The 22,455-nt window shown below is 37.0% G+C and overlaps 1 protein-coding gene across 1 annotated transcript in view; it reads left to right on the top strand.

Annotated features, from left to right (window-relative positions):
- The window catches only part of DOCK2 (dedicator of cytokinesis 2), a 344,199-nt gene that overhangs the window by 62,965 nt on the left and 258,779 nt on the right, over nt 1-22,455 (top strand). The window contains exons 20-23 of the mRNA XM_070735887.1: nt 970-1,059; nt 2,661-2,761; nt 3,427-3,561; nt 14,144-14,252. Coding sequence (XP_070591988.1) covers nt 970-1,059; nt 2,661-2,761; nt 3,427-3,561; nt 14,144-14,252 — 435 coding nt within the window. The remainder of the gene's footprint in view (nt 1-969; nt 1,060-2,660; nt 2,762-3,426; nt 3,562-14,143; nt 14,253-22,455) is intronic.

The raw sequence follows: 22,455 nt of genomic DNA, 5'->3' as shown, positions 1-22,455 counted from the left end.
GCACCTGCTCCCTATCATAGATTCCCAGATATTATCATATTTAATTAAATTATATGCACCTATTGAGGGATCTAAGACTGAGAAACAATGAGATAATGATGCAAGGGCATCAAGCAAATTTGTCCCTTACCTTGAAGCTTCTTATAACTAGGTGAAGAAAATAACTGAACTTATGGAGAAGAATAGATGAATGTTCTTTTTATTTTCATTTTTATTTTCCTATCTGGCTAGGAATTTGGATAATAGCGTAGAATATAGACAGAAAGATGATAGAGTGAATTATCATTTCCTACTGTTATGTTTCAATGGGTATTTCCCCCCCCCTTCCATTCAATCACGTCAGATTCTCTGAGATTGTTTAGACAAATACCTGCAGAGGGGTTTTTTGCCAAAGATTTTTAGAAATGGTTTGCCATTGTGTCTTTCTTAGAACTGAAAGAAAGTAACTGGCCCAAGATTGCACAGCTGGCTTTATGCCTAAGGCAGAACTAGAACTCCCAGTCTGCTATTTTCTAGCCAGATCCCTTAACCATTGCACCAAATTGACAAAATAGTTGGTTATAAAATCCACTTTTGGTATTACTGAATAGTCACAGTTGCTCCCAGTTAAAAACAACTGCTGTGGGCTTTAGAAATGTTAAGGAGATGTGCTATAGTCTCCTTTTGACAATTCACAGCTAAGATGCTAAACTTAGCATTAAATACAACATAATAATAATCGTGGCGGTGCTTGTTGGACTTAAATGTGAGCTCTGATGAAAATAAATCTTCAAAGACATTGTGAAGCTCCAGGTGACAGGGCTATCGGGACGAATTCTTTGAGGTGTGAAACACTTTCCCTGGAGCTAGGTGGGATGTTTTCCGCTTAGACAAATCAAAATATTTTTCAAAGAATTTTTATCCTGTCATAATACCGAACCTATTAACATATTTGCTTGTTCTTTTCATTCCTTCTCTCCCTTTCTGTAGTTCCTCCAGGATACTTTAGATGCCCTATTTAATATCATGATGGAACATTCTCATAGTGACGCATATGACATCCTTGTCTTTGATGCTTTGGTAAGGATTACTGCATCGACTCTTTCAATCACATAAGCTCTTTTCTAGCATTCTGTATATATGTATATATATATATGTATATATATATATATATATATATATATATATATATATATATATATACATACACATATACACACACACGCACACATACACACACAAGACACAAGAGAGAACGATGCCACCAAAGTGAGCATGATGGCTTCACTTCTTATCCATACTATAATTAGTCTCCTTGCATTGTGGGCAAACTATCTAGTGAGCCTGACTGCATTATGTGGAACCAGAAGCACCAGAATTATCTATCTCAGGAGATAGTTACTAACTAAGTCCATATTGGAGTCTCACATTTTTAGATCAGGGGTAAAATGCTACCAGTTCGATGTGTTCAGGTGTACTGGTAAGGTGTCTGCTGGTGGTTCAGAGAAACAGTAGTGGTGGCAGCATGAGGCTCCACCCACCCTGCCCAGACATTACAATGTTCTTCTTTTTATGCACATGTGCAAAGGTTCTGTGCATATGCAGACAGTGAAAAAGAGTGTATGATGGTGCAAAGGTTCTGTGCATATGCAGACAGTGAAAAAGAGTGTATGACGGTGCAAAGGTTCTGTGCATATGCAGACAGTGAAAAAGAGTGTATGACGGTGGTGCACACAAAGCGTGCATGAAATGCAAAGCGCACATGAAAGGAGAGTAAGTAGATTTCACCACTGGCTTAGATATTAATCCATTAGTTAGGTAGAATCTCGTTTATTCTGCATGTTCTAATTTTTTCCCATGTGACTCTGAAAAATCCACATATATTGTTTCCAGATATTTGGAATTTTGCAATACAGCTTTCCTCAATGTGCAAATTTGATATACATTCCATAATATATTTTTTTAAAATTCCACATGCATGTTCTTAGTATTTTAAAACACACATTCAAACACAAACATTTATATAAAATGTTTGTATATAAAATAAATTAAGGTTCAATTTTGGACTGATCTTAGCAAGTCCATACATTTTTATGTGAATTTGAACTGAAGAAAATGCCATCATATTTAATTCACTGGAATGTATAGCTTTTCTCATATCCATGTTGGCAATTGCATTTATCCATTTCTTCTGCAAGGAATGGACAAAGCAAAGGTGGATTTCCTTTACATCCCTAACTGGTGAGATAGAGAACCCCAATCGACATAAGTACTGTAGCTTTCCCTCTCACAATTTTCTGCTTGGCATGGTCCAAAAACCAAGATGGCAGCCACAAAAGTGTAATCAAAAATTCATCTATTTTTATACAGCAGAGCTCACAAGCTCTTGTTGCTTTCTTTATTTCTTGCATGAAAATATCTGCACTTATCATTTCCAAGTGCTTTGCCAAAGCAAGCAATCTGGAATAGGAACAAGTAATTAATTAGACACTAAATGTCATCAATATTCTGAATTCAATGGAGTCCATAATGAAGAATCCCCTTCCTCTCTTTCTTTAAAACATACATTTCCAAGTGATATGTTGTAAGCCACCCTGAGTCTCAGTAGAAGGGCGGCATAGAAATCAAATCAATCAATAAATATATACATTTTACATATGAAAACTCTTATTCTGTTACAGATTTATGTAATAGGACTCATTGCAGATAGAAAATTTCAGCATTTTAATACTGTACTGGAAGCTTACATACAGCAACATTTCAGTGCAACTTTAGCCTACAAGTAAGTATATAACAATCCTGATGGGGAAATCAATATGGGAAGACCCTAAAACACATTCTATCATATTGTTTGAGGCATGTAGAAGAGAAAGAAACAAGTAAATGGGTCTAACTTAGTGAAGGGCTACCAAAATGTTTACTACCACACCATGGGCATGGCTTATTCAGGATGCCCGGAATTTTGCCCTGAATTGCAACTTCTTTCAGTGCAAATTGGGTGCTCTGGGGTGAAGCTCCATTTTTGCTGCCCCACTGCGCCCCCCGCCCCCATCCAGGCAGCAGCCCACCCCTGGTCTTACTTCTTCTATACTGATTCTTTGTGGATCATTCTAATCCTGGCAAAAGTATTCTCTGTGCAAAAACACCCCCCCCCCCCCAAGAATTTATAGTGGTCCTATGCATATTTTTTGGTTCAAAGTGTTCAAAAATCTATCCTGCACTTCTTATGTAATATTATTCTGTGCAATAATTATGTCTACCCTCCACAATTTCCTTGTATTAAAGGTAGAAATAATAATGTTGAATAGTTCTCAGATGAAGTGTTTCAATACCTGCGTATCTGCCATATTACAGTATGTGCTACATATATTTGCCAATTGCACTACTTAGAAATCTAATTTGCCAAAGATGGTTTTCCATTTGTGTAACATGTTCTTCTGATTTCAGGAAATTAATGGCAGTTCTGAAGACCTATTTGGACACTTCAAGCAGAGGAGAACAGTGTGAACCTATATTAAGAACGCTAAAAGCGCTGGAATATGTATTCAAGTTCATAGTTCGGTCAAGGACTTTGTTCTCTCAGTAAGTATTTGATTTACATTTCTTCTTATGTATAACCTAACCTTCTCAGGTATAGCATAATTTTCTTCAACTTAGTATCCCCCAGATAATAATTTTTAAAGTGTCTAATCTGCACCTTTTTTTTTGCCAATTGTGGCTGTAGTAAACTATCTGATGGCCATGGTGGCTCACAGGTTTTGGAATAGTAGATTTCAGCACTTAGAAAGCACTAGGAGAGAGCAATTTTCTGCTAACCGTTTGGCCAAGTATATTATCAGAGAGAAGGGTAAATATGTCAGGCTTGAGCCGAGCTGTTATGCCGGCAACTTTATGAACCCATTTATGTAATTATTTTTTAGCAATAATTATGAAAATGTGTTTGTCATCTGTTATCATTTTTTCAATTTTTCAGTGTAGCATTAGAATTTTCTCATAGTCTCCTGGCCAGATTCAGCCTATTTAGTTTTTTTTAAAATTTAATATTAGCCTTACGTAATTAGGGATTACCACCTAACTAGGCAGAAATGTTATGAATTATAAGGTAAATTTATATGTGTAATGTCAATAGACTTCTAATTTAAAAGCAACTCTACCGACAGACATGAGTTTATAGGTGTAGGTGTGATTGGAATATCACACACCTCTTTCAGTTATTAGTCACCTCTTGGGCTCACATATTAACCGCTGTTTTTAGAATTTCAGTATTCATGATGGAGATAGGAATCAATATGATTTCAGGCGTTTTTGTTATAACTTCCTGAAATCGTTCTCCATGATAATTTATGACAATTGTGATCTTGTAACATTTTTTGAAGATACCAAATAGTTTGCAACTATTATAGGCTAATTAGTTAGGGAGCTTAGCATGTTGATTCAGAATTATGTCCCTCTGTACCAATGGTACTTGTTGCCAAGTTAGTGCCCAACTGTGCAATTCTTTACTAATTGAATCAATTTGGACATTAATTATTGGATTGAATTGTTACAATAAATTGGAAGATCAAATTGATTTGGTTATAGCATACATTCAAAATGATAACTATTTTTGCCTAGTGACATACTTTACACTTTGCTGCTTCCGATTTCCTCCCTTTCTAGGTGCCTTAGACTTAGAGAGACTTATTGTCCAATTAGTTCTATGCACTGCGCAATCATAGATCCTCTGAAGTAGATGTATAGATTTTACAAAATTGCTTTAAAATTGGGATCATTGAATTGCAATATGTTAGGCCAGAATGAAGGAGCAATTGCGTATTGAACTTGCTGTGTTTGAAACACATTTGATGAGAAGCATTTCTTGATACATTGCAAGATATATTTTTCTTGGAAGATTTTGTTCAGTGCTCCAATATTTAAGGTTTCTAAATCTTGCATCATTAGAAAAGTAGATGAATGTAAATGGCAAGGCAAAATGGTTCTTATCAGAAAATAGTTCAAAGATCATGAATAAAGTACAGTTATTGGGATATGAAATTTGTTGAGCAAGATCTCATATTGATCAGAATAGTTTTAATAAAGCAAGATGTCTTGGAGACAGTCCATAAAGCAAGGCAAGCAGTTTGTTCAGACGATGGGTATCATTTTGCAATGTGATGCAATTGCACAGAGAGCAAAAATAAAAATATTTTTTATTACAAAATAGGCTCACATGAAAGATCTCAATTCACCACGATCTGTCTGTCTGTCTGTCTATATCTTCTGTCCATCCATCCATCCATCCATCCATCCATCCATTTATCTTCTATTTTTACTTAATGTTGGGTTTAGTGCCATCTTGGATGCCACAGGCATTAATTTATGGTCTTCTGACTTGTACAATTAATAATGATATCAGAGTCTCCACTTATTTCCTTAAACACATTATTTTGACTTATACCACACTATAAACTGCTTTCAGATCTCCAGATCTTCAAATACCTTCAAATTCTCTCTTGATGTGTGAGAAAAAAAGCAAAGGGCAACTTAATATGAACTATTTCAGAGAACCAACTCAATTAAATGTTGAAGATGTTTGAAATATCTAAAGGATGTACTAGCCAGGATGAAGGTGCACTCAATATCTGATTGATTAAACAGACTAATTGGATAGATACTGCATTTGCCATGATAAATAAACTCAGTTATTTTATATTGGAAATACATGCAAAAGAACACAAAGACCATTTCTAACCTCTATAAAAATTTGGAAGCAAGGTCAGTAGACAGTGAGATGGTACGCAAAGAACACCACACTAAGCAGCAATTTGCTGCCTATATGGAAGTTTTCAATCCTTATTAAAATCCACAGAGGTCCTAATAACATTTGAAAAAGAGCAAGAGAGAAATTCAGCACACCATTTTAATACTGTATAGCAATCTCTCCTTACTATAATTGTGTTCCTCCGAATGAACACATTACAGTTGTCAATGGGCCCAGAGAGGAGAAAGGAGTTTAAGAATCCAATCAAATATGCAATCAACTTGTATATTCATTTCAAGCCCTCGTCTTTGATTTGGAATAGTGGAAGTTTTTGAATACTGTAGATGCATACTTTGTAAGTATTACTTTTTAGAGCAGAGATTTTCCTTGAATGTGCACTTATAAATAAGTCCAATGAAGTTAGCATATAAAGCTAATTGTGTGAAATCACACAATTACGTTCTCTGTCTATGAGGAGCTGTATTTAGAGTGAAAGTTTTTTATGTGAACTCTTTTAGGTAGGCTGTGAATCAGGGGTTAAATTCAAACATTTTCCCTATCGGCTCTGTGGGCATGGCTTGGTGGGCGTGGCAGGGAAAGGATATTTCAAAATCCCCATTCCCATTACAGTATAACCTCAATTTTCACGGGGGATGCGTTCCGAGACCGCCCGCGAAAGTCGAATTTCCACGAAGTAGAGATGCGGAAGTAAATACACTATTTTTGGCTATGAACAAGCCTTCCCTTAACACTTTAAGCTCCTAAATCGCAATTTCCCATTCCCTTAGCAACCATTTAGATTATTTACTCACCATGTTTATTTATTAAAGTTTATTTAAAAAAATATTTATTAAGGGCGGATGAAAGTTTGGCGATGACATATGACATCATCAGGTGGGAAACACCATGGTATAGGGAAAAAAACAGTGAAATATTTTTTAATTAATATTTTTGAAAAACCTTGGTATAGACTTTTCGCTAAGTTCGAACCTGCGAAAATCGAGGGAACACTGTACTTGTAATTGAAGCGTTCTTTAGCTCTTCACATTGCTAGTCCAATCCTTAAAGCAGAGCATATGATTATTCCTGAATGCTAGGTAATAATTGCCAAGAAGCATCTATGTGACACAATATGTTTAGATAATGCTTTGCAATGATTATGGAAATTATATTTAAAGTAAAGGAACAGGATTGGAAGTGGATAGGACCTATAGACTGAGTTCCTTGTCTTTAGGCAACTTTTTCCAACCTGTTTCTCAGATTAAAAAAGGAGTTACAAATTACAGAAAAATAATGGCATCCTTTAAGAGGTGTCATGATAGAAAACAAATATAAAATAAATCGTTTCTCATATTCTTTAAATGCACAATATCTGTATACAAGCAATTCTTTGTGGCTGGAAGAAATATGCAGAGTGATACAAAATGTACCAAATACTTAGTCCTTGTTAAGATATTCACGAACTGCGAGAGCCAATGGTAACAAGGTCAATCAATAAATAGGTATATTAGCTAAGTCAGCCAATGGAATATAACCACGTCTGAGTCTGTGCAGAGAATCAAAACTGAAGGCTGGGCGTAGTTCCAGGTCCTCTCTGTTCTCTGTGCTATCTGTATTGCTCTGCTGAAATGAAACTAAGTGTTCTCTGCTGTCTGTAACTGCTGGAAGAAAAACTCTGCTTATTATATATATAAAGAAGTTATTATGTATATAAAGAACTTATTGAATCCAGCTGAATAGTCATCTGTGTGTGCTTCTGGTTTTGATTTTTTGCAACAAACTGCAATAATCCTTTGTAAATATTTTTGAACGTTACCATCATGGGGAACCTGGAGACAGATCTGCTGCTATATAACAGCATAAAGTAGCAGCTGGTCATTAGTCAGAAGAAACAGTACATAAATAGTCCAAATATGGGAGATAACTGCCTTGGCGCCAACAGGCCTAGCCTGTACCCTGTCCTGGTTCTTTCTTGTCCACTTTGCCTTGTACTGTCACGCTGTGTATTGACAGCCTTCAAAGACATCTAGAAACATTCAGTAGTTAAATAGTTAACTCTTGTGTGTTACTGTAGCTCCTCCTTTCTATGATGTATACCTGCTTTCCTCACTTCCTTTTCTGTGCAGGAAGAGAAGACAGGCTCCATCTTTCTTGAGAAGTCTTTACAATGTGAAGACGTGTTTCATGCCTGTTCCAGGCATTATTACTTTTTATACTTTTCTAAATAAAAATAACTTCGTTTAGAAGATCTCCTCGCAGCTTATTTCCGTCGCCTCCGTGGTTAGTCTCATTTCAGCTTACGCGGGCTGATCCTAATTGAGTCTATTCCGCGACATGTACAATACAAATGAGTAACAAAAGAATATGGAAGCTGAATTTTCTTCTCATCCAGCAGGTATTATGGGAACTGCAGTCCAAAAGACTTGGAGAGCATTAGCTTTGCTATACATACTGGAACTTCCTGTCAGAATATTCCCTTCCTGAAAACTCTTCTATTTATTTGACTTGCTTTGTTTTATGTTCATGATATCTCATCTGCTTTTTTTGAATTAGAGAGGGAGAGTGGAATCTGCAAAAATAATAATGATGGGATGCAGATCACAATTGCTGCATTTTCAGCAACATCTCGCAGTACTGATTGCATCCTTCCTTGTAATCTGTTCTTGCCTGTTGCCTTGCCAAATAGCCATCAAACATTTCTGCCCATTTTTGTGTCTGGACTTTCTGCCTAGAAAGTCTTCATTGTTGCGGTGTCATGGACACAAAGCAGACAGGTTCATACATTCTCAGGTAGTACCAATTTTCCTAAGATATTTGGAATAAATGAATGTTTTGATTACATTACACAGAGTTGGTCTCCTCCGGGTCCCATCAACTAAACAATGTCGTTTGGCGGGACCCAGGGGAAGAGCCTTTTCTGTGGTGGCTCTGACCCTCTGGAATCAGCTCCCTCCGGAGATTAGAACTGCCCCCACCCTCCTTGCCTTTCGTAAACTCCTTAAAACCAACTTCTGTCATCAAGCTTGGGGGAACTGAAACATCTCCCCCTGCCTATGTAGTTTTTTTGTGTATGATATGACTGTATGTATGTTTTCATATATTGGGGTTTCTTGTTTTTTAGACTTTTTAAATGTATTACTGTTATTTTAGATTCTAATTATTAGATTTGTCATTATATATTGTTTTTATCATTGCTGTAAGCCGCCCCGAGTCTACGGAGAGGGGCGGCATACAAATCTAATAAATAATAATAATAATAATAATAATAATAATAATAATAATAATAATAATAATAATTATTATTATTATTATTATATGACTATTTTAGGAGAACATTTTCTTGGAGGACCATATAACTCTACACAGGCCAGTGCTTGAAAGCTAAGCCTTCCTGAGGCTGGTCCTGAACTCAGTTTAAGGGTGGTTTTACCTTTGTAGCTGAAATAATCATGCAGACACACAACACAAACACACAGTGAATGGTTTTCCAAAAAGTTGTTCACATTTTTTAACATCCTCCCCTTTCCCTGATAAAAAGCTTTTTTCCTAAGAATCAGTTGGATTTTTCCATGCGGAAGCAGCTTCTAATTAGAATTCTCAGAATTTCTTTGAGGCAGAAAGTTTTCCTTGCTGATTCTGTTCCCACTTAGCATTCCTTGCATCATCTCCCTGAGCATCTACAATTCTTCTGTCTGAATGCGGGCCATAAGGGCCAACAAGAAGCAGGAAAAAAATAAAATAATAAGCTGTAAAATGAACATTTTTGTCCATTCAAAGCTGATGTTGCATATGTTCTGGATAGGCACACTATTTATAACTTACATTATCACTTCATTTTCTCTATTGTGCTATTAAAATATGTGGAGTACTGTGACATATGCCTAATTCATTATGTGAGGGTAGGTTGAATTCTTCTCTAAATAGAAGTCCTGGACAAGATAGACCGTACAATTACATATATTTCCCTCTTTTGTTTCAGCCTCCCTGAATTGTTAGATTTATTTGCTAATAAAGAAGATTAAGTCATGTTTAATGACCGTTAATAAGATGAATATAATGAAGGCCACAGTGCTATTATTATCTAATGTAGATCTGGAACAGCCTTAATATTGCTTTTAATTAGCAAGCTTTGAATGTTAATTTTTCTCTGCAAGGAAAAAAGAAAAGGAAATTTTAAAAAAAGCAGATGACATTTGATTCAATAAAATTATGCAAAGCATGTATTTTTACATTCTGTTTTGGAAACATGGTAGAGATAAAATATTCAGGGTGGTTGGCTGCCCAATTCACCTCTGATGTATGTTTAGTTATTACAGTATTTGATTTTACCAAGGGCGCATTCACATACCTTTTCTGTCCCAGGAAGATTTGACTTCAAGAATGAAAGCGACTGGCCCTTGCTTTCCCGAAAAACAAAGGTGGGAGGGGTAGCAGCTGCAGACTGCCCAAGGAAGCATAAGGTAGTTTGCTGTTCCCAAAGAATTTCAGTCTGGGGAGAACTTGGAGGTAACATGAGCACAAGACAAAAGAAGCTTAAATGAATAGGACATATGCACCATAGCATCAGTTTACTTCTCTCCTGTCACGTTCTCGTCATATGCTAAATGCATGAATGAATGAATGAATGAATGACCCTCTTAATAATTTAACAAACTGTAAGTAGATACCTAAGAAATCTTTTTGAGGCAGTGTACAAATTTTCCTATACATATAGAGAGCACAGATTGATCAAATATTATATTGATGGGAAGTTTAGGAATAAAATTGATGACTCTTTTTATTATTTACTGATTTAAATTTATTGATCATTAACTCCAGAGGATTCTGGATGGTATATAGTTTTATTTGTATTATGCCTTTATTGCTTACAAGCTTTGACTGTAGGCGAACAAATATGGTGTCAGCATTCCAATTAGCATCCAGGAAATAAATCAGAGTCCAAACCTTGGCCTTCTTCCAAGTTCCAATTTATTAACAGAGTCATGTTGGCTATGAACTACAGTCAACCTGATACTAACTTTTCCTACAGTTCTCCACCTAGGTTAAGGTTCATCTCTCATTCCCACACTCACAAGTTCATCAGATAGACCACTCCGGTTCTCTTAACTTCCACGATCTTAACTTCCACGATCTTCCCTGGTGCTGAATAAAGAATGACATTGAATCTCTGGAAATAATTTGTTGTGGCTAGTATTTATCCCTTTCATGCAACCACCCTTCCCCAATTCCCACAGTACTATTCTACTTGCGGCAGGCTTTGGCCTGACATATGGCTTGACCCCAGTGATGAGCTACCAAAATTTTTACTACCACATTGTGGCCATGGCTTATGCATTTCGTTTCAACATCTTTCAGTGCAAGTTGGGTGCTCTGGGGTGGAGCTTCAAATTTTGCTACCGGAACTGCGTTCCTGACCATTCCCGTAGGAGCCCATCACTGCTTGACCCCAATCTGACCTAAATGCTATGTTTTAACTTGTTTTAAAAAATAGATTTTTATTTTTAAGCTGTTTTTTGGTGTGTGTGTGTGTGTATAAAACACTACAATGTGAGTTATAAGGCTGATAAATAATCTAAATGATGAATTATATTAAGAAGTGTTTAAAGAATATTTAATTTAAATAAAGAACATTAACAGTAAAATCTAATAAGGATAGAGAAGAGACTGTGGTTATTAAGGTGTTTGTGGTTAGCTTTGAAGCAAGACAACTTAAAAGAAAGCTTTTTAACCAGGTTAATCCATGATGCCTAATTCAAATAACAAACAGTTTTAGTGAGGTTAACAAAAAAGCACTCAGAAATAAAAAGTAAAGAGAGGAGAGAAAATACAATTCATTACACATTGCTTTCAGGACAATGTGACCTGACCAATACCTTTAAAGGAGAATGAAAAAGACCATAATTAGTTATTGGAAGAACACCCTAAATAATAGAGTACTTATTTATTGAAGCAAACTGCCAACTGAAGTTCTTAGGTCTGTGCTGGGAATTTTTGAGAATATTAATCCAGATAGCTTAAGGATGTAAAAATGTACCTCCTCTGAAACACTTTTGGTTCTACGTTTTAAACAGCCCTTAGACAAAATGCTTCCATTGGGTTCTGTCAGAATGTTACATCTCCATTTCCATGTAGGTTTTGCATGTATACATATATTTGGCTTGCCCATAGGGCTTATAGTATGGCCTAAGTTTCTCGTGAAGGAAAAGAGATTGAGAGGCATTTCTGGATCAACAGCTGTCATCATAGATTGATAGGATTGGGAAGGACTTTGGAATGTTTCTAATCCAACTTTCAGTTCAGGGCAGAAATCATTCCAGGCAAATGGCTTGAAAATCTCCAGCAATAAAGCATCCATGACTCCAGGAAATCCATCGATTTGTCATTCAGGAAGTTTCTTCTTAGATTGAATATGGATGTCCTTCTGTAAAACTTTTTCCCATTCTTGTCCTACCTGCAGGAGCTCTGGATAATAATATTGTATCCTTTCCCCTGCAACTGTTCTTCAAGTACTGCAAGCTGCTATCATGTGTCCCCTTACTGTATTTCCTTCCATTATTATTATTATTGTTATTGTTATTATTATTATTATTATTATTATTATTATTATTATTAATTAGATTTGTATGCAGCCCCTCTCTGAACAGGGCAGCTCACAACATAACAATAACACAATGCATTACAAATCCAATAGTAAAAATTTAAAACCAATTAAAAACATTAATAACATAACCAATATTATAATAAAATCCCCAACTGCACAATCATACACATTCAACCCAGTCCATCATACAATAGAGGTCGAAAATATAACAAAGGGGGGGGGGGTTATTATCCTCATGCTTGGCGACATTCAGCATTTTATGGAAGGCAAGGAGGATGGGGGCTTTTCGAATCTCTGGAGGGAGTTGATTCCAGAGGGCCGGGACCACCACAGAGAAGGCTCTTCCCTCCCCTGGGCCCCGCCAGCCGACATTGTTTAGTCGACAGGACCTGGAGAAGGCCAACTCTGTGGGACCTAATTGGCCACTGGGATTCATGCGGCAGAAGGCGGTCCCAGAGGTATTAAGGCTAACTTTGTTCAGTTCACATAACTGTTATTTGGAGGGTTTAGTTCCAAGCCCTTTGTCATTTCTGTTCTTTTCTGCATTATTTCCTTCTCCCTTGCATCATTGTGGCCAAAACTAGACACAATATTCCAAATGGGTCTCACCAATGCATCATGGGGTGGAATTATCACTTATATTTATTTGTTTAATATAGTTATGTACATAAATATTACATTAACCTTGGGTGTGTTTGTGTTGAGGTGTTTTCAAATGTAAGAGATTTTGATAGGATAGATCGCAATTGGCTCATTAGTCAATCTAACCACAATTCAAACTTTTATTACAGGATTTAATTCTTTATTAAAAATTGAATGGGTAGGAAAAAATGGAACTTGTATAAATAGGCCAGTAAGCAAAAATTTTCAACTAACTGTATATATCCCCTAAAAGTATTATTTAGTTGCTACTAAAGTAAGCAAACCATATTTTATCTCATGTGTTTTATTCAGAAGATGCTGTGATTAATAGGTAGGGATTGATAGAAAGGCAACTGAGAAGAATCCCTTCCTGGAATTTGTTTTGTCAGATAGGATTAATTTTAAAGAAACTATCTCTATTTGTATGAATCAGAGACATGTTTTTTTGATTTTTGTTTCAATAATGCCAGAAAAAAATCTGTTTAATGGTCAGATATGAATAATCAGCAACATTTATTTATTTATTTATTTATTTATTTATTTATTTATTTATTTATTTATTTATTTATTTATTTATTTATGATTTGATTTGATTTGATTTGATTTGATTTGATTTGATTTGATTTGACTCCATTGACTTAGAGCAACAACTTGTCAACTTTAATATGTATGGACATCAACTTTCAGCTTTCCTAATTCAGCCTGATAGACGTTCTGGAAGTTAAAGTTTACACACCTTAAATTTGCTAAGATTGAAAAATACTTATTAAAAGAGCACTGTATTCCAGTCAGGAAGTTGCATTACATAACTCAACTGGATGATGATGGTGATGATAATGATGCTATCCATTCAGTTGTGTCTGACTCTTCATGATACTATGGGCCAAATATCTCCACATCTTTCAATGGTGCACTAATTCTTTGAGTTGTTCTATCCTCTGGCTGGTGTCAGCTTTGATAGTGTTCAGTCACCATGTTTTTGCTGGCCTGGTTTCCTTTTACTGCTAACTTTTCCAGACACTTGGGTGCTTTCTCCAGTAATCCAACTAGATTTTGAGATAATGCCTTAAAAGCCTTAACAGGAAGTGGAGAGTGCTAGATCCATGAATAGAATCTGGTATAGTAATATTCAGTACCTTCTCTTGTTTAACTATTCTGTATTTTTTTCCTTCCCCTTTCAGACTATACGAGGGTAAAGAACTGACAGAATTTGAAGAAGCCATGAGGAGACTTTTTGAGTCAATAAACAACCTGATGAAAAGTCAACATAAAACAGCTATTTTATTACAGGTTTGCTTATTTTTTTGCTTCAATGCTTTAAATCCGTGTTTCTCAAACTTGACAACATTAAGATGTGTGGATTTCAATTCCCAGAATTCTCCAGCCACTATCTCCATACATCTTAAAGTTGCCAAGTTTGAGAAACACTGCCTTTAACAGAAAAAGTGTAAATATGGTGGTATTTGTTAACTTCCATTCCAAAACATAACTTTCTTCAGATTTAACCATTTTTAGTCGTGCAACTTGCATGTTTTGGGTCATTACCTTGCTGTACATCCCACTTTTTCTTGAGCATCACAGACAGTTCACAGACAGGTATTTGGTAGAACTTTTCTGCAGAATTTTCTGGTACAATACTGGAGTGGGTTCTGGTTTTCTTTTCTGCAGGTTCACCGTGGAGGCATATGCATGAATGCACAGTACTTAAAAAAGCTTCTGCACATGTGCAGAAACTAAAAACAAGATGGCAGTGCCTATAGCACCTATAGAGTCTAGGGAGAGGGGCGGCATACAAATCTAATAAATAATAATAATAATAATAATAATAATAATAATAATAATAATAATAATAATTATTATTATTATTATTATTATTATTATTATTATTATTATTATTATTATTATTATTATTATTAAGAGAACCAGCTCGGGGCATAGCAGGTCTGCCTGGGTTGCTACTGGGTCTAGTGACCCAGGCTGCCAATTTACTACCAGTTCTGTAGAAACAGTTCCAACAGGGAGGAACCTACCTCTGGTACAATACCAATACAATACCAATTAGAATTTGGTTCCTGGTTTATCCTTTTATGTTTCCTTGTTTCCTTAGACTAGTGAGGATCTAGTGAGTTACCTAGTTCCTGGATCTTTGTTCCAAATGTTAGTTTAGAACTATATATCCCATTTGGAGTGGGTTCAGCCAGCAGTTCAGTCAGTTCATTGTGGCTTGAACAAGGTGGTTGAGGAGGGATGTCAGATTCTTAGATGATTATGAATTGCTGACCTAAGGCAGCTCATACTGATTTTCAAGTTTTATTTTATTTATTTTATTTTATTTATTTATTTTGTCCAATACACAATAATATACAATGAAGCTTATAGAGATATAGTAGAGAAAATATATGAGATATAGGAGAGACTATAGGACAGGGGACAGAAGGCACTCTAGTGCGCTTATGTACGCCCCTTACTGACCTCTTAGGAATCTGGAGAGGTCAACTGTGGATAGTTTAAGGTTAAAGTGTTGGGGGTTAGGGGATGATACTACAGAGTCCGGTAATGAGTTCCACGCTTCAACAACTCGATTACTAAAGTCGTATTTTTAACAGTCAAGTTTGGAGCGGTTAAGCTTGAATCTGTTGTGTGCTCTTGTGTTGTTGTGGTTGAAGCTGAAGTAGTCTTTGATAGGCAGGACATTGCAGCATATGATCTTGTTTAAGGCATCGTAGTTCTAAGTTTCAAGACCCAGGATTGTAAGTCTAGTTTTGTAGGGAATTTTGTTTTGGATAGAGGAGAGAAGGGCTCTTCTGGCGAAGCATCTTTGGACATTTTTTAGGCTGTTAATGTCAGAAATGTGGTATGGGTTCCAAACAGATGAGCTGTATTCTAGGATGGGTCTGGTGAAAGTTTTGTAAGCTCTGGTAAGTAGTGTGAGATTTCCAGAGCAGAAGCTACGCAGGATTAGATTAACAACTCTTGAGGCCTTCTTGGCTATGTTGTTGCAGTGGGCTTCGGCACTTAGATCTTTAGTTATTAGTATTCCAAGGTCCTTGACCGAGTGGGGATTATCTGTGATAATTTGTTTATTCGGTTTACTGTATATTTGAAGTTCTGATTCTTTTTGCTTATGTGTAGGATAGAGCATTTGCTGGTTGAGATTTGAAGTTGCCATCATAGTTCCCTCTAAGCTGAGCAGTGAGCAATCACTCACTTAAAAATCATCATCAACTCAGAGTTTTCCAAACCTGCCCAGAAGCCGAGAGGGAAAGAGTGAGAGGGAAGGAGAGAGGAAGAGAGGAAGAGAGAGAAACAGATAGAAAAAAGAGAGTAAGGAAAAGAGAAAGAAAAAGAATGGGAGTAAGGAAGAGAGAAAGAAAATCAAAATCTAGTTTGAAACTAGCTCAACTATTTAAGTGGCATTTTGATATTGATAGAGTTGCCCTATTATGAGCTCACTGTTATAGACACACAGTACAGTATTTTATTTTGAAATTCTCTGAGGCAAAACAGGGTGGGTTTTTTGTTTGTTTGTTTGTTTGTTTATTTATTTATTTATTTATTTATTATTTCTGTGCCGCCCAGTCCCGAAGGGACTGCCGCTCAGACACTATACTTTTCCACCCACCCCCCAAAAAAATTAGAGGGAACACTGGTTGCCATATGTTCAACCAGTCAGAAACTGAATCTAGGTCTTTTTGTAGAGTAGTTGTGTTATCAGTGGTGTTGAAGAGTTTTACATCATCTGCAAAAAGAGCACAGTTGCTTGTGATGAGATCGCAAAGGTCATTGATGTAGAGAATGAAGAGCGTAGGTCCCAGTACGCTACCTTGGGGGGACACCACTTTTAACAGGGATGGGTGTGGATATGGAGCTTCCTATTTTGACCACTTGTTGCCTGTTTGACAGGAATGCAGTAATCCAGCTATGGAGGGATCCTGAGATACCATAGGATTTGAGTTTTAGAAGTAGTTTGTCATGGACCACTGAATCAAAAGCTTTGCAGAAGTCCTTGGTCAAGATGAGTTGTCCATATGTTTTTGCAGTGAAGGAGCTGTAGATTGCAGGATAGTGTTTTTCTGAATCCCAATTGTTTGTTAGAGAGCAGATTATTACTTTCTAGGTGGAGAGTAATTGATTGGTTTATAACTGATTCCATAACTTTACATGGGACTCAGCATAGTGATATTGGTCTGTAGTTTTTGACAAGAGAGAGGTCTCCTTTTTTGAAGACTGGGATGACCATTGCTTTCGACCATAGTTTAGGAAGTGTGCTGGTTCTGAAGGATTATTCGAAGATTATGCTCAGTGGTTCTGCTATAGCAGAAGAGAGATTTTTTTATTATAATGGTAGAAGAACTGAAAAAAAAATCTACCATTTGCTGTCTCTGAAACAAGGTACATTTTGGCATTACATGTAATCCTCAACTTAAACACAGTTCATTTAGTGATTGTTGAAAGTTACAACAGCACTAAAACCACTTTTTGCAACCATTGCAGCATTCCCATTGTCACATGTTCAAAATTCAAACCTTTGGCAACTGACTCATATTTTTGATGGTTGTGGTGTTCAGGGTCATGTGATCAGCTTTTGCGGCCTTCTGACAAGCAAAGTCAATGGAGAAGCCAGATTCATTTAACAACTGTATTGCTAACTGAAAAAACTGTAGGGATTCATTTGACAACTGTGGCAAGAAAGGTCATAAAATAAGACAGAATTCACTTAACAACTGTTATTGCTTAGCAACAGAAATTTTTGACTGTGGTTGTAAGTCAATGTCTGTATATGTTCTCTACAATTACTCAAAACTAATTCTGCCTTTTACAAATTCTACCCTCTTTTCCTTGAAAAAGGATTGTTTTACATACATACCACACTTTTCGCACAATAAGGCGCACCGGTGTATAAGACACACCAAGATTTCAACGAGTTAAGAAAAAAATGATTTTGCCCTCCTGGCTCCTAGGAGCACTCTGTGAGACTACCAAACCCTCTGGGTGCCCTGTTTTTTGCAAAAATTGACCTGTTTTTCACCCATTTTTACAAAAAAACAGGATACACAGAGAGTTTTGAAAGCTTGCAGAGTGCTCCTGGAGGCTGGGGGAAGGCATAATAATAATGATGATAATAATAATAATAATAATAATCATCATCATCATCATCATCATCATCATCATCATTATTTGAATTTCTATGCCACCCTTCTCTCCGAGGACTCGAGGCAGCTCACAACATATAAAATATACAATACATAATATAATCCAATTAACTAATTAAAAATCTAGAAACCCCCCCAAAAAACCCATTAAAAAACCCCAAATCATTCCATTCACTCTACATTCTCTCAACACATTCATTGGGCAGGGGGCAAAGATCTAATGGCCCCAGGCCTGGTGGCATAAGTGAGTCTTCGGACTCTTACAGAAGGCAAGGAGGGTGGGGGCAGTTTTTGCAAAAAATGGCCTGGTTTTCCCCCACAAAAATGGGAGGTTTTTTTTTTGCCTTCCCTCAGTCCCTAGTAGCACTCTGCAGGCCTTCTAAACCCTTTGTGCACCCGATTTTTGCAAAAATGGGACATGAGGATGGGGCTTCTGGAGGCCAGAAATGACTGTGTTCGGTGTATAAGACACACCAACATTTCCACCCTCTTTTAGGGAGGTGGGGGGGAAGGTGTATATTATACTCTGAAAAATATGGTATGTGAAAATACATGCTGAAGTTCCAAGCAGGTTAAGCAGAGATTGAGTCATCTGTTTGGACATCCTGTGTGTCACTTTGTTTTTTTGAGATCGTATTATGAAATCTTATAACCCAAATAATCCTGCTTCTAAGATCTGGACAATCAATCAGCCTGCAATGTAGCATAACTGACCACTCTAGTAAAGACAACAAAAACATAAATTTTACTTTGAATCCCACCTTTCCAGTTTAGTGTTTAAGATCTGCAGATTGGAACATCTAGTATAAAACTCAAAATAATAAAGCTAAAAATGGATGAAGCAGATGTCTCTCCTTTAAAAAAAACTATTTACATTGTTTGCTTTAAGCTGCAATCCAGAAACTATTGTCAACTCTAGGGGAGAAAAAAAAAGAAGGTATCTACAGAAACTCTTTTGTATAATTTTTGTCCTTATCTTTTATATCAAGAAGCAGTTTTGCAATGCAGTTTAGAGAATAACTGATAGCTCACACAGAGGCAATTTTAAAGGTATAGGTATTTAGAAATAAAAGATATCCTCAGCATGCCCTAATATAATAAATTATAGTTTGTGGGTGAATATTTTAGGATTGTTGCAGTAGGACGGGGAGAGGTTGAAACCACAAGGAAAGGAAATGCTTCTTTTATGTCAGCTTTTTGCAGTGAGAAAAGATAAGGTGCCAAATATATTAGAAAAGGTAGACACAAAAATGGAAATACCACAGCAGTGTGTACATGAGCTGGGTATCAATGAGATGGAAGAACCACTTCAGTCATAACATTAAGCTTAGCAAATGATGCAGAATGAAACTGCAGAAATAATCTTAGTTCTGGCTCTAGGTTTAGGAGGAGAGGAGATTTCTCCATCTCTCAAGAGGTTTTATTTTGGGGAAAAAAATTCTGGTTGGCGTAGAATGTTTTTGTAAAGGGGATATAGCAATGCCATGAAAAGTCAGTTCCGATTTCCTAGTCCCCTCTAAATAATTAGAATAATTTCATGTCCTTGACTTGAAGAGAATGCTGTCACTGTCAGGCACTTAAAATAAAAGTAGCTGAAGGTGGAGAAAGGAGGGTAACATTTTTTGTGTATGTGACATTGTTTAAAGACATATTGTGGAAGGAGTGACGAAAATGCATATATTCACTTTGTGTCTGAAGATCATTTTCTTATCACATTGTATTAACTATTCTTGGTATATTTGAGCTTCTGGATTCTTTAAACATTATTCTTTCTTAGAGGCAGATTACACAAGATAAAAATGATTTAGGTCAAGATTTTTGAAGGACTCCTTTGAGCTTGTTTAAATGTAGAGATCAGGCATGGATCTATAAAAACCAACAGATTGGGGACTGTTTATGTGTTAGGGTATCCTGCTAAACTCCCTTACAACTTTTGCCCCATTATTAAACCCTTCTCTCTTGGATAGAAGTTTGCTGAGATAGTGATTTGATTAAATTTTATGTTCTGTGTTGCTACTATTTTAAATAGTGTGACTACTCACTTGTAAAATAATTTAAACTTTTATTATCAATGGCCGCATTTTATTTCAATATTATTGTGTACATTTATGTTTCCAGCTGTTTTGAAGGTAAAACAAACAATCCCCAGAATCGTTGACTGCCAAAGGTTAAGATCAACATAAAAAGAAGTTTACTTTACCCTTATATATATTACTACATGTCTATTTTTCTTCCTATGTATTTGTGTATTGGACAAATGAATAAATAAAAATAAAATAAATAAAAATAAGTTATGAGAAATGTACATCACCCTACATTTTTGGGATCAAAATACATAACACATTTTAATTCATCAGGTTCCTTTATCCTTATCATGTTAACTCTCTTGATGGAATGAAGGTGCACAATACTAAACAATACTTAACGGCATTCCAGAAGACGGGTAGGGTGAAGATAGCACGGATCTCTGGAGGTAGTTGATTCCAAAGGATTGGAGCCACCACAGAGAAAGCTCTTCTCTGAGGTCCCACCAGCTGACATAGTTTGACGGACAGGACCTGGAGAAGGCTGACTCTGTGGGCCTTTACTGGTCATAGTGAGGTATGAAGGTTATGTCCTATGCCCAAGAAGGTTAATGCAGTGGTGGAAAATAATGATGGTCACACAAAATATTGGCACTTTGGGCCCCATTTGGACATTATCACTTAGGGGTGTACTCACTTTTGTTGCCAGCAGTTTAGACATTAATGGCTGTATGTTGTGTTATTTTGAGGGGACAGCACATTTAGACTGTTATACCAACTGTATACTCACTACTTTACAGACAGAACAGTAGCCAAGTGCCATTTTTTTTCAGTGTTGTCACATGAAAAGTTATACTTAAATATTTACAAAATGTGAGAGGGTACACAGAAGTGAAGTCACTTCTGTGACATACTGTATATGTTTATTGTAAACCACCCAGTAATTTGGATGAGATAAGCAGGGTACAAATGAGATTAATAAATAAATAAATATTAGATACTCAGGAAGAGGAGATGGATTCATAGCCCTTTCCTGCTGTTCTTTCTCTGAAACTGGTGTTCAGAAGCATCTTTCCTGGAAAGGAAACTTGTTGTCAACTGCTTTTAATTGCATATTTACTTTGCTGGAGAGACAGAGTAACGACACGGACACAAGAGCTGGATTTAAACTGGGTCATTTTTATTAACATAAATTTGCATAATTTATTCATTAAATTTGCATATATTAGCATAATCAACTATGACCCGGAAATGGACCTGCAGGGTCAAACAAATACTTCCGGGGCGGAAATGACGTTATGACAAAAAACTTCCTGGGCAACTCATGGGCGTATCTCGATGCAAGTCCAGGTGAGGGACCAGTCCATCACCTGCGACCCTGCCATGCTTTGCATGAGGGGGGTCCCACCGGCTACCCCGAATCCGGGAATTAAAGGTGCAGGACCCAAAGACAGGTTCCCCCCAGCTGCTCAGGCAGACACTCCCTCCATGAGCTTGCGGAGAACCTGTCAATCATCCCCAAAGATGCCCAAGGGAGAACGTGCGGTTGCTAAACCACCCCAATTTTCCGCCCCTAACCTGCCTACCCAAATGACCAAAGGTAAGCCAATTAACCTAATAAATGCAAGCACCCCCTAACCGCACATCCATCTCCTCAGTGTGGAATGGGCGAAAAAACAGCCTGGCTAAGAGGCAGAACTGCAAAAAATTCCCATTCGGCCCCCTAATGGTGACCCCTAAGCACACTGCAAAATAGGGAGGGCGGGCGGGTGTCTGCTCGTGGCTTGCTGTCCGGGCGAAAAGGAAGAGCCCCGGGCCTGCTCGCCCTTATATAGGGCAAGCAGGCCCCGCCCAGACCAATCAGCAGCCGGGCCAAGCAGGCCCGAACTCCCGAGCGAAGTCTCATCTCACGAGACTTCGCTCGGGATTCAAGATGGCGGCCGCCATGAGGGTCCGGTGTCTCCCGGTCCCTCCAGCAAAGCCTGCTGCCGGGTAAGTCCGGCGCTGCAATTCCTTTTCAAATTATAGCAGTGTAATCATTGGTGGGTTATTTACACTTCTTCATATATGGAACCTATGGAAGATGCATGCAATACTCTCTGGTGCTTCTCTGTTGGACAGCATTATTGGACAATATATTCTTGGGGAGGAACTTGAAAGTAACTTTTTATTTCTTTTGTGCCATGGTTTCAGTTCTACTGCCATGATAATAAAAGAGCACAAAGACTTGTTTTCTGGTTATCAAACTTGAGAGATTCTTAATTTTCATCACATAGCCTTTACAGTCATAAATTTGTTGTTATGGGACCAGCTAAA

The sequence above is a fragment of the Erythrolamprus reginae genome, chromosome 2, assembly GCF_031021105.1.
Source record: "Erythrolamprus reginae isolate rEryReg1 chromosome 2, rEryReg1.hap1, whole genome shotgun sequence".
NCBI classification, from domain to species: Eukaryota; Metazoa; Chordata; class Lepidosauria; order Squamata; family Dipsadidae; genus Erythrolamprus; species Erythrolamprus reginae.
The sequence above is the reverse complement of the archived record's forward strand: the minus strand, read 5'-3'. Positions and strand labels throughout refer to the sequence as shown.